Below are 12,974 nucleotides of genomic sequence, written 5' to 3'. Positions count from 1 at the left end.
ATATTGACTATTGTTAAAGTTTTTTACTCAAAGGGTATCGTTACTAATACTATGAGTCTAGGAAATTTTATTTCCTACTTTTTAGTTCGTTTATGAAAACGTGATAATTAAAAAAAAACATGTTTATTTATTTATGTTTTTTTACTACGCTAGTCATTATCATAGCAACAAGTCCAATTAGATTTTATGCCGTCTGATTCCCTAGTATCGACTGTTAGCAAAGTTCTGAAAACATCAATAATTTTGAACGTTGAACACAAACTACATATATATTTATGTACGTATGCACGCCGCCACATATAAAACGTTTAGCATTCACGCTATGTAATTTACTTTAAAATTGTACCAATTCCAACTTCGCATCCTGATATCTAATCTTGAAGCAAATAAATATATGTATTTATATGCTAGTATGTGGATTTTCTTCGTTATTCACACGTTAATAGCGCATACATACGTATGCATGTTTAAAAATTCTATTCTAAGTTCGTATATTCTTTGTCACCTGACCACCAAACTTGTTCGTTCATTAACAAAACTTAGCACCACAACAGACGGCACGTCATCTGCACAACTGTACGTGCGTTCTAGTACTCACTACTTATACACAGTAGTCTATACGAACATACACACATACTTATATAAATACGTACTTATGTTCTCAAAATATGTCTTTATTTGTTTTTAGATGTAGATTACTCAACGTTGTCCCACTGAGATATTGCCAATCTCAGCCGAAGCTTTTCCCCGTTTCGGTTGGGAAAAGGCGCATACACACCCCCAAAAAAGCGAGCCCCTCTTTAAACTATAATTCACTGAGTATACTATATATATGTGTATGCATATATATTTAATATATATATGTTTAAAGTAATGTTAGTATTTATATATGTATGTATATATTTTCTTGTTAATACTAGAACATAGCAACAATGATTCTCGATGGTGCCAAAAGATCATCAGCAGTCACTATCTGATGGTGGTAAATCACGTTTGGGCGAATTGTTATTTGAACTTTTTGCCAGTGTCAAAAAAATATTTCAGTAGCCATGCGAATTTTTTTGTTTTGTTTTTTTAAATAAATATTATTTGCGTACTGTTTGTGGTTTTTCTTGTTAGCTCCGTGAAATAGAAGTTCTCGATTGTGAGCTCCCCACACGTAAGCGTATGTGCATACTATATGTACATACATACTGTACATACTGTGTGTACATATGTATATATGTAAAATGGAAAATAAATAATTTTAAATGTATGATACCTTGTTCGTCTTTGTATGATTTCTCACATCTGCTTCGCTTTTCGTTTTCCACTTTTGTAAGCAAGCATCTTAAAATAGGCATCTAGTGGGTGGCTTTTTTGCAGGTGGGCAATACTGCGATTTGCTTCTGCTTTCAGTTTTGAATTATCGCACCTAAATCGTAATAATATTGATATAATTTGTTATCGTCTGGTAGTACGAAGGTTGTAGGATAGATTGCCAATTCAGTTAAATAAAACGCCAATCTCAGCAGATTTGGTGTGAAAATGCGAAGATTTTCGGTAAACATATACATTTATATGTATGTATCTACATGAAGCAAAATAAAGCCTTCCCATATCTTGTAAAGGTTTAAAAAGTAAATTATGCTATAATGATCAATTTCGAAATTTTTGTTTTTTTTTTGTTTTTTTTCAAAATCAATTATTAAAAATACAAATACGCACATTAAGTTTCTTGTTTTGGCAAGTATGTACATATGTGTATAGGGACGCTATGTACATATACATATAAACTTATGCACATATGTATGTATGTATATAGGTTTTCTACTGTGGACGGGCTGTTGTTGACTGGCAGTGGCAGCCATATTTTTTTACCGGCGTCGGTCAAAAGTTTGGTTTATTATTCTCTCACTAATACGAAATGGCGATTTTGAAGGTAGTGTTACCTCTTGCGAACGCAATGCGAATTGGCCACATAAACTTTTTATTGTAGGGTTTTCTAAAATCGTAGGTCTATCGCTATAAGCCTCAATCGACCGCTGCTGTCCTCAAAGTTAACCTTAAATCACTAAACTTAAATCAGGGTTATTCCGTCACTAAACATTCGTCTCACAGACTACAAATTAAAAGCAAGTAGATTTTCTTATTTCAAACAAATGAGTGTAAATTAAAAGAAGTCCATAAGTTCGTGCGTTTTTTAAAGGTGGTTTTAAAATTAATAAAAGAGATGGGAATAATAATCAGCAGTTATCGTCTGGTTTGGTTCCAGAAGTTCATAATAAACAATACCGGCCATATCCCACCAAATAGACAGGAGAATCTTCTTGGGGTGAAGGCCATCTCTAGGGGTCGGTTCTGGTGTTTCATCTTTATCTAACCATTGGCGTTTGCGAACAGGATTATTGTAAAGGACCCATTTTTCATCACCAGTAACGATACGGTTCAAAAAAGTTCATTTTCAAGCCGATGCCGTCAAAAATAGATTCCACATGCCACAAAAATTTATAACAAATTTGAAAATAAGAAAAAGCAACTATTTTCTCGAGAAAAAATTGATATTAGGTACATAGTTTCTTCAAGAAATTTCGTGTAAAACTCTTATATTCGCTATGACTCAATAACAAAAAAAGAAAGTGTTGCTGTCTTACGCCGAAGAGTAGATGCCATTAAGATGGAGGTTCCAACAGGTCAATGAGTCCATGCACACGCCGAACCATTGTAAAACTTGGTTGCGTGGTAATGGTGTAGACGTTTTAAAGTGGACAGATCAGTCTCCTGACATCAACTCCATTGAGAACTTATGAGAGATCGTTAATAGGAAAATAAATAGGAAAATCTGTAGGGCCAAGGACAAACTGCTTGAAGTTGTAAAATGAGCATGGGAAGGCATATCACAAGATGTTATTGATGTCTTCAATGCCTAAAAGTATTTGTTTACACCAATATAGGGGGTGCTTTAGTTTGTCCATTGAATTTTTGACTACTACGAACTATTTTATATTAAACTTTTGAAATAGAAAAAAATTGGTCACAATTATGCTGCTTTATTAAAAGTGTATATAGTGGGTTGGCAACTAAGTAATTGCGGATTTTTTTTCTGAGAAAATCAAAGACAATTTTTTCATGGAACTAAATAACTTTATTCTGTAATGTATTGCCCATTTTGATCAATAAACTTTTGCCATCTTTCAGGCAGCATCATATTCCCACGTTCATAAAACTTCTGGTTGTTATTAATAAAAAACTGAGTCAGGTACGATGTGACATCATCATCATTATTGAAATTTTTACCATTCAAGGAGTTTTGTAAAGATCGCAACAAAAAGTAATCAGATGGCGCAAGGTCAGGACTATATGGTGGATGTTGCAAAACATCGCAACCAAGCTCCAAAAAATTTTTCCGAGTGGCCAAAGATGTGTGTGGTCTTAATAGAATACAATACTTTTTCGATTTGTCAATTCGGGCTGCCTTGTTTAATTTCGTTCGTTGTTCAATTTAGACATCAGAATTGATCGTTCGGTTGGGTGGTAAGACTTCAAAGTAGACAATTCCTTTGTATTCCCTTTTGTTATCAAACCTGCTTTTGATGAACATCAGTTTTTGATATTGTTTGAGTTGGTTCACCTGGCCTGCTCCACGATCTTTTCCGCTTGATATTGCTGTAAACCACCCATTTTTCATTGCCAGTTATCAGTCGTTTTAAAAATTGATAATTTTCATTTCGTTTCTTTAGCAAATCGCAGCTGTTAATGCGTTGCGTTAAATGAGTTTTTTTTCAGTTCGTGAGGAACCCATGCATCGAGTTGTTTTAAATGATTTTCAATGCATGTACATATGTGATACATGAAGCTTCTCTGCACTCTCACGTGTTGTACTGTGACGATCCGAATCGATTATTGCTTTGATTAGAGCGTCATCAACTTCAACTGGACGACCAGAGAGTTTTTCATCTTTGAGTGAAAAATCGCCAGAACGAAATTCGGCAAACCAATTTTGACACTTCCGTTCTTTTAAGGCTTCGTCACCATAAACAGTACATAACTTTTTATAAGCTTGCGATGCGGTTTTGCCTTTGCGGAAATAAAAAAGCAAAATATGACGAAAATGTTCCTTTTGATTTTCCATTTTTCAACGAACGCCAAACGAAAACTACGATCAAAAAACTGTTTTTACAGATTGACAGCTGAATTGCCAACTATCAAATAACCAAATGTGCAAACCTAAAAATTCAACTGAAACCATCTATGAGTGAAATCCGCAATTACTTAGTTGCTAACCCAATATAAAGAAAAATAAAATACAAACAATTTTTATTTCATCAGAAAATCAGCAATTGCAAAAAATGCACTAGGGGTGCTAGGGTTTTGACCAATGCTTTGGCGGTTACACCCTTTGAGCGTTTGGCCGAGCTCCTCCCGCTATTTCTGTGCGTATATCATTTAAACCCCTCTTTTAATTTGCCGGAAAAAATTACCGTGTTATAAAAAGAGTTCTTAAAAAAAATGATTTTCAAGCAAGATAATAACAAATTCTTGTTATTAAAATTTTCTTAAGCGAAAAATTCAATAATTTTTTTTTTTTTACAATAATTCTAATATTTTCTTAAATTTTTACGGGTTTCACAGCTTCACAAATATAACGATAACGATTTAATAAAACTCGTCAAAGCTTTATGCACATTTTGCCCCCAAAACTTATTTGGATCTAACATAAAAATTATTTATATCAGTTTAAAATCACGCCCATTTTTTTAAATGTTAAACCTAAATTAAATTCCACTTTTATTACTTATTATTTTTCACAACACAAATTCCATATTCCCATTCATATGTCGGTTGGTCGGTCGGTCGCGCGATAGCGATAGAAATTTTACGAATAAAACGTAACATGGCATACAATACATACATACATACATATACTTATATAGTAAATTATATTATGCAACTTACCTGCTGGCTGTTGCCGAGCGTCACATGCTGCTGCATTGCATTTCTACATCGGAGCACGGCACCTGTGGCTTATAACTTTTTTTCTGCTGTCAGTTGATTGCAACTATTTCACTTAAGACTTGACGTCGACACCTTGAATTCCCTTTTTTTTTTGACAAAGGTACTATTCTTGTGTTTGACCCACTAGCTGTTCTCACATACAGAGGTACGTATAAAGGAAATTAATTGGACTCCGTCCAACAAGGCGTATGCGGCTATTACGTTTTCTCTGTATAAGGCCATACTTTGTATTTCGAAGCGAAGTCGATTTAGCTATATATATGAGGAGGACTATCTGTATATGTATATTTACACGCTGTAAATTTTTAACCATATGATTAATGTCTGGTATGCAATGTAAAATTAAAAAAAAAAAAATTTTTCTAATTATAATGTTTGTTTACAGCTTCGTACATGGCATATGTACATATATATATGTATTCGTATTTATAGAACAAAATATTGTTTTCTATGCAGGTACCACCACCGGCTGAGATGGCAAGACTTTCACTGTGCAAAGTTTCGGTAATGTCGGTCTGCATATATACATATAAATATGTATACTGCCAAGATTTTGTTGGCTGATTATGAGTTTAGGATATTACGATATTATTTGGGTAAAAAGAAATCCATGATTTTTGCGTAAAATTTAAAACTAATCGGATTATCCGATTTGGGTCAAGTATGCACCGTTTTGTTGCATAATTTGTTAGCATTTTAAAGGTAGCTTCTCTCATAGAAGTCTTGGTCCACTTATTGGCGACTAATTATCCACTAATCGATTTTCACTATCTTCTCTAAATACCAATTTCTTGTCACTCAGGAAGTTTTGCAATGAGAGAAAAAGGTGGTAATCGCTTGGTGCCCGGTCCGGACTATTTGGTGAATGGTGAATTTGGTGAACTTCCCAACCAAGCGCCCGGAGGCTTTGGCGACTCGCTACAGACGTGTGTGGCCTTGCGTTGTCCTGATGACCGTTTCTGATCAATCGCAAGCTTCAAACGGTCGAGTTGTTGACAGCATAAATCTGAATTTAGTATATATTTGGCCGTACGGAAGCAACTCATACGAGTAATAAATGATTTCTTTCCAGTCCCACCAAATACACAGTATAACATTCCTGACCGTTAGTACTGGTTTGGCCACCGTTTGAGCTGCTTCATCACGCTTTGACCACGATCGTTTTCGCACGATATTGTCGTATGTGACCCATTTCTCATTACCAGTCACTATTCGCTTATGAAATGGGTCGATTTCATTCCGTTTGGCCAAGTCGTCGCAGATGGAAATTCGATTCATCATGTTTTTTGGTATTAATTGGTGTGTCACCCCAACATTGAGCTTCTTTGTGAATCCAGCTTTGCGCAAATGGTTTAAACCCGTTTTATGGTCAATCTTTAGCTCCTGGGCGATGCTACGACAACTAACATTTCGGTCAACTTCGTTATTTTTTTAGTGTGAAATGTCACCTTCACAAAGAGGATAAACTTTAAATTCTTTGATCGATACTTTACGAGATATCGATCAATACAGCCATCTACCGCGAAAATATGGGTTTCTTTTTCTCCCAACCTAGTAATAATTGAAATTATAAAATAAATGAAAAAAAGAAATAATCTAAAATTGTCATTATGTGGCATACACTTTCTTTTGACGCTGACAGTATGTTTCTTTCGCAATAGTGGCACCGAGTTTTCAGAGTACTATTTGTAGGTGCAATGCCTTTGTAGCCACAGAACGGAAGACGCTCGTCGGCACACACAGTTTTGAAATAAAGCACGAATTTTCGCTAGATCCTTTATATTTTTAAATAGTTCTAGATCGGATAAAAATCTCCTAGTGGGCAATGCCCTTGGAATCGTAAAAACAAATGAGCATCGACTTGATTTTTGACTTCTCCAAACGCGATTTTTTTTTGGTAGTGGCTCGTCTGGGGCCTTCCATTCGGCACTTTGACTATTGGTAACACCACGTTTCATCGCCAGTTTAAAGGAAGTTCTCGTATTTTCTCGTAAGCCCAAATGATCAGTTAAAATGCGATAAATCGATGCTTTGGAGATATTCAACTTCGATTCCATGAATTTCAACAATGATTTTGGTTCATTTTTCATAAATTTACAAACAATATCGATGGAGTTTTCGGTGATTACTGATTTTGGGCGGCCCGTGTGGTCATTGTCATTTATGTCCTCTCAACAATCTCTGAAACGTGTAAACCACTCAGGAACTCTGACACGAGATAGACAAGCATCACCTTAAACTTTTTTCATCAATTCAAATGTTTCGGTAAACATTCTACCGATTTTAAAATAAAATTTGATATTAGCTCTTTGTTCGAAACTCATTTTTGTACCGCTGACACAAACATACTGACACTTTAGACGCAATAACTTCGCTTCCACTGGTACCGAATGTCACCAAGTTTTCACTGGAAGTCAGCTAGGGATGTAACTCACTCAAAATATGGCGCCATCAAAAACATTTTTATGACGCCAGTCTTGTTTATTTTGGACTTCACCGTGTATATAACAGCTTGCATTCATTTTTCTCTTAAAACCATTTATTTATATATATAAATACATAAATGTTTTACTTATTATTATTATAATTTTCGTTTTTCTCATTTTTATTTGATAGGTATTCGTTTCTCTTTGGATGTTTCACGTGATGAAGTCAAAGCCCTGTCTGCTCTGATGACTTTCAAGTGCGCCTGTGTCGATGTACCATTCGGTGGCGCCAAGGCTGGTCTCAAGATAAATCCTAAAGAATACTCCGAACATGAATTGGAAAAGATTACCCGCCGTTTTACCCTTGAATTGGCAAAGAAGGGCTTCATTGGACCCGGTGTTGATGTACCAGCCCCAGATATGGGTACTGGAGAACGTGAAATGTCATGGATTGCCGATACATACGCCAAAACCATTGGCCATTTAGATATTAACGCACACGCTTGTGTAACTGGTAAGCCCATCAACCAGGGCGGTATCCATGGGCGTGTATCAGCGACAGGTCGTGGTGTTTTCCACGGTCTGGAAAACTTTATCAATGAAGCAAACTACATGAGCATGATTGGTAAGCATGTGCACGGATAAGTTGTGATTTATGTGCACGCATTAATTGTGATTAATAGATAACTAAAATATTGTTTTCAATGCAGGTACCACTCCCGGCTGGGGTGGCAAGACTTTCATTGTACAAGGTTTCGGTAATGTCGGTCTGCATACTTGCCGTTACTTGACACGTGCTGGCGCCACCTGTGTCGGTATCGTTGAGCACGATGGCTCCATCTACAATTCTGAGGGTATTGACCCCAAGGTTCGTATAATAGATCAGATACATTATTTTACATGGAAACAATAAATGATTGCTTTCTTTTATAGGAATTGGAAGACTATAAGAACGAACACGGCACTATTGTTGGTTATCCAGGCGCTAAGGCCTACGAGGGTGAAAACTTGATGTTCGAACCTTGCGACATCTTCGTGCCTGCTGCTGTTGAGAAGGTCATCACCAGCGAGAATGCGCACAAAATCCAAGCTAAGGTGAGAAAAACTGCTCAAGTGTGAGCTTTTGAAAATGCAGACTCGAAAGTAGACATATATGTGTTCCAAAGTAAGCAGGATTAAAAAAAAAACAAGTTTTTGAATGCGAGCAATGGCTTCGAAAAGGTAGATTATTCACTGAAGTACTGCCAAAATTTGATGAATATATATTAAGATTTGAAAGCCCAGTCAAAATTTTTATCAAGTTGAAATGGAGCATCTCAAAATTATCCGCATCAAAATCAATGTGTCATTTTAACTAAACATTTCAGCAGAATATCGGCACTTGTAACCGATCTTTTGATTAAAAATCAGATTTTGGTTGTCTGCTCCGTATTTTCGCAACCAAGCAACTTTTACTGCTTAAAAAAATATATATGCCTATGAAAGGAAATATTTTAGTTGAGTACGGGCAAAGAAAAAAGTAAAAGACGTTTCGAACGAAGATCTAAAACACTTTTTTTAAATCATTTTAGACTTTATAAATCAGGACAAGTTTATATGAAACAAATTGAAGTGGGTTTGCTGTCTTTTTCATTTAATAAAAGACGATTTACTTTGGAACACTTTGCATATTTCGAATTAGAAGCTAATTTGTGTCCTAGGCTATTTTTACTTATTTATTAGAATTTTTCATTAGATTAGTACAGTTAGTTTGATAAAAATAATAGCATTTAATTTACTTTCTGATGTACATACATACAGCCGTTGAATAATACTTAAGAGCGATACTTAGTCCTCTCCATGTGAGACTTTTTTCAATAAAATCACTTCAATATTTTTTTTTATAAATTTAAAATCTTTTCAATTTGTATTGGTCTTTTTTCTAAAAACAAACTTTTTTTTTCTTCATGTATAAATGTTAATACAAAGCGAAATTCCTTTGAGAAAATTATTGAAGAACGAAGCAACTACTAGTCAAATCATAAAAAATGCAGGCGAAATAGAGAAGTATACATTAATATTTTGTTGAAAATCCTGATTTTGAGTCCAGGATATGACCTCCCGAGCAAGCTCAATTCGGCGTTGTCGTTGCAATGCTGTTACCAATGGCTTCTTCCGTGTCAATTGGCCGTGAAGCCCTGCTGCTGCCAATCGAACGCAACTGTTCTTTTCATGGCTTTCAAAATTTCTCGATTGATGTCAGTAGTACGCTTCCTGGAATTCTGTTTTGACCATCTGGATCTGGCTAGTAGTGTTTCGCGCTATATTTTTTATGGGAACGTTGTCTGCTTGTTTATACTTAGAAAAATATTTCGAAGCATTAAAAACCATAGTTTTTGAATCGTTTAAATGTGTTGAAAGAGCACTGCAGGATATCCGGTCTTTTGCAACTCAATGATTGCTTTTCGAAGAGCATTTTTCCCCTAACGACATTATTGAAACGTTTCAACTAATGTAAAGTGCTGCAAGAATACTCCAGATACTTTATTTTTGACTTACCAGTTTCAATATAAAACAGAAAACAGTTCACAAAATTTAGGACGATTACCGAATTGTTCTTAAGTAATTAACTTAACTAATTTTAATGAAGGATGATAAATTACCAGTAGAAAAACAAAATTGTGCGAGCAACTTCGGCAGCCATGTCACCGGGTAGTCAGCAGCCGAATTCTGCCCGCTCATTCATACACTCGTCCAATAAGTCGGTGTTCAGATGGCAACGAACTAACATGAGTGAAGGCAGTGTTGATTTTTTCGTATATCACAAACACAATCTCAGTGACACCAGCATAACACCGGTGACGGCAGCCAATTGGCTGATTCCAAGGTGGATTTAATAAGGTGACAGCATTCACCCAGCTGAATTTTTCGCCGTAGGTATGGCTTACGTCAAAATGATATGCTTTGTTTGTATGTATTGGTATGTTTACATTCGTATGTTTACATTTGCTTGCTGATTTTGACATGATGCTTGCACCAAACGCAACAACAAATACATGTAGGGTTTTACTTATATGTGTTTGCTGTCACCTGTAATAAATTCGCCTTGGCTGATTCTTTCAAATTCGCTGAGAGCCGGTTAACGCTTTGTTGTTGGTCATACTTTCTGAGTTCTTTTCACCATGATTTTCAATGAATGTTATCATAGCAAATATATTCGAGCGCATAAAATAAAAAGTAACGGCTGTAAATATAATATTTACTAACATTAAAGTATAAGTATTAAATTGCAATTGGAAGAAAATCAAATATTTGTAAACGCAAAATATAAGATGCTGATGCAAAAAATTAGGCAATAATATTTTAAAATTAAAGAAGTTAATATTCGTTAATATTTTACGTAAGTAAATATTTTTTTTACTCCAAACTTTTTTAATTAAGGGGTTAGGGATAGTCAGAGGCCCGAAAAAATGATGATTTGCTAGTCAATTGCTTTATTTTACATAATAACAACATATAATTAATAAACTATGTTTCGACTTGACTTTAGGAAAATTTCAAAAATTAATAATTGTAAAAGTTATCGCTGTTTGTGTGGAGCCCGTTTCTCCAGATGTCTCTTGCGGTGATCATCACAAGTCCTGGAGATTCATCTAAAATCAATCGGACAAGAGAAATTAGTTTTATTAAAGATAATCTTGTGCCTGATCGAAGATTTTTTTTCGAAATATATTATATCCGAAATATTTTTCAGATTTTCGAGAAAAAAACCGACAATTGTTTAAAAAAATCGAAGTTCTGAAAAAAAATCCTTCTATCAGGCATGGTTTTTTATGTTTTACAAAAGCAGTATAAATTTTATTGAAATCTACTAAGCGGTGTTAAGTTACAGTGATCACCAGTTCAGACATCGAATAAAGATCGAGCCGTTCCGCTGGCTGGGTCATGAAGAAACGACTTTGTTAAACTCGGCCAAAATCGCGTAAGCGGTTATCGCGTCAATTAAGAAGAAGAAGATCATCAGTTCAAAAAACATAGTTTAAAGAAAAACGCATTTAAAGTTTTGCTATAGAGCTCCGGAGCGCCCGAGCGCCCTTTGTTAATTGTTGAATAACTCACTTCAAATTTTCACACAATATTTTTAAGATATTATACTTTAAGAAAATGCTTTTTTGAAAATTCTGACTACCCCTACCCCTTAAACTGTTTTACATTCTGTTTCGTTAATCGGAGTGTTGTTTATTGTATTTCTATACTTGTATAAAACAAAATTTCCCCTCTGCTTTTTAGATCATTGCCGAGGCCGCCAACGGTCCAACAACCCCTGCTGCCGATAAGATTCTGATCGAACGCAACATTTTAGTCATTCCCGATTTGTACATTAACGCCGGTGGTGTGACCGTCTCATTCTTCGAATGGCTGAAAAACTTGAACCACGTCTCGTACGGTCGTCTGACATTCAAATATGAACGTGAATCCAACTACCATCTTCTGGGTAAGTACCACGTGACTGGTTATTCTCATTTATTTTTTGAAATATTTTCATTTTATGAACCTTTTAATTATATTTATGCTTCGGCATTACTAAGAAAAAAAAAACAAAGACACATCCACACAGAGCAAGGCATACGGCTACTTCCAATGCTAGCGTGCGTGCACGATTGCTCCTTATGCTTGTGCAGTAATGACCGGCATTTTTGCATTGCTCTCATTAATTTCAATTAAAATTGATTGATTTTCATATATTATTGTTGTATATTTCTTTCTCTATACCTTCCAAATCAGTGCGCACACTCACTATGATTGATTGATCTATATTAATAAGGTGTTAATGCTATTCAAAATTCCATGTTCATTTAATTTTAAGGTTATATTTATTATTATGTTATAAATTATTTATTCCATGTTACGGGTTACAGTTGAAACTCGAATGCGTATTAAACATATGAATTTTGAAAATCATAAAAATGGTAAAATGCCATTTGCATTCAATTTGCCGATTAATAATATTTGATTTTTACGCTTAGAGTGGAATTTAAATTCATTTAAGTTTACCAAAATCTTTGCCTAAATTCTATTCAAAATCATCAATTTCCTGATTTAAATGCTTTCTATTTAGTTGCTATTTGTCACGCCACATAAACTTTACTATCCATAATATTCATTTCACAGCGCCGATAACACATATTAAACAGGAATTAATTTAAACGAATCTAAAAATCTTAAAGAAAATTATCCAACTTTTCATCAATAAGTAATTTGTGTTTTTCTTTTTCCGTTCTTCTATTACGACTTTAGCCTCAGTCCAACAATCCATTGAAAGATTTGTTTTAGACGGTACAGTTCTTCTTTTTAATCTTTGCATCATCTCATATTACGAGCTCATTCTCTTTCTCTATTCTGTTTGCAATTTTTTTTTTTGTTATATGCTAACTTGTAAATGTTTTAGTATTTGTAGTACGGAAATTTCAATATTACCAAGCTCCTTTGACTACTACATAGACTCTTAATCCAATATGTTTGTGCCTACTTTAGTTTGTATGTAACTACATACCTACGTATGTTTGTAAAAGA

At 34.8% G+C, this 12,974-nt stretch overlaps 1 protein-coding gene across 2 annotated transcripts in view; it reads left to right on the top strand.

The window, feature by feature from the left end:
- The window catches only part of LOC128855572 (glutamate dehydrogenase, mitochondrial), a 28,800-nt gene that overhangs the window by 14,504 nt on the left and 1,322 nt on the right, over positions 1-12,974 (top strand). The window contains exons 2-6 of one of the 2 annotated variants that reach the window (XM_054090579.1): positions 7,612-8,046; positions 8,132-8,289; positions 8,355-8,516; positions 11,691-11,895; positions 12,699-12,737. In XM_054090579.1, the coding sequence (XP_053946554.1) occupies positions 7,612-8,046; positions 8,132-8,289; positions 8,355-8,516; positions 11,691-11,895; positions 12,699-12,737 (999 nt within the window). The remainder of the gene's footprint in view (positions 1-7,611; positions 8,047-8,131; positions 8,290-8,354; positions 8,517-11,690; positions 11,896-12,698; positions 12,738-12,974) is intronic. The other variant, XM_054090580.1, reaches the window with a different exon arrangement.

The sequence above is a fragment of the Anastrepha ludens genome, chromosome 2, assembly GCF_028408465.1.
Source record: "Anastrepha ludens isolate Willacy chromosome 2, idAnaLude1.1, whole genome shotgun sequence".
Taxonomy (NCBI): domain Eukaryota; kingdom Metazoa; phylum Arthropoda; class Insecta; order Diptera; family Tephritidae; genus Anastrepha; species Anastrepha ludens.
This window is presented reverse-complemented; position numbering and strand designations above follow the sequence as displayed.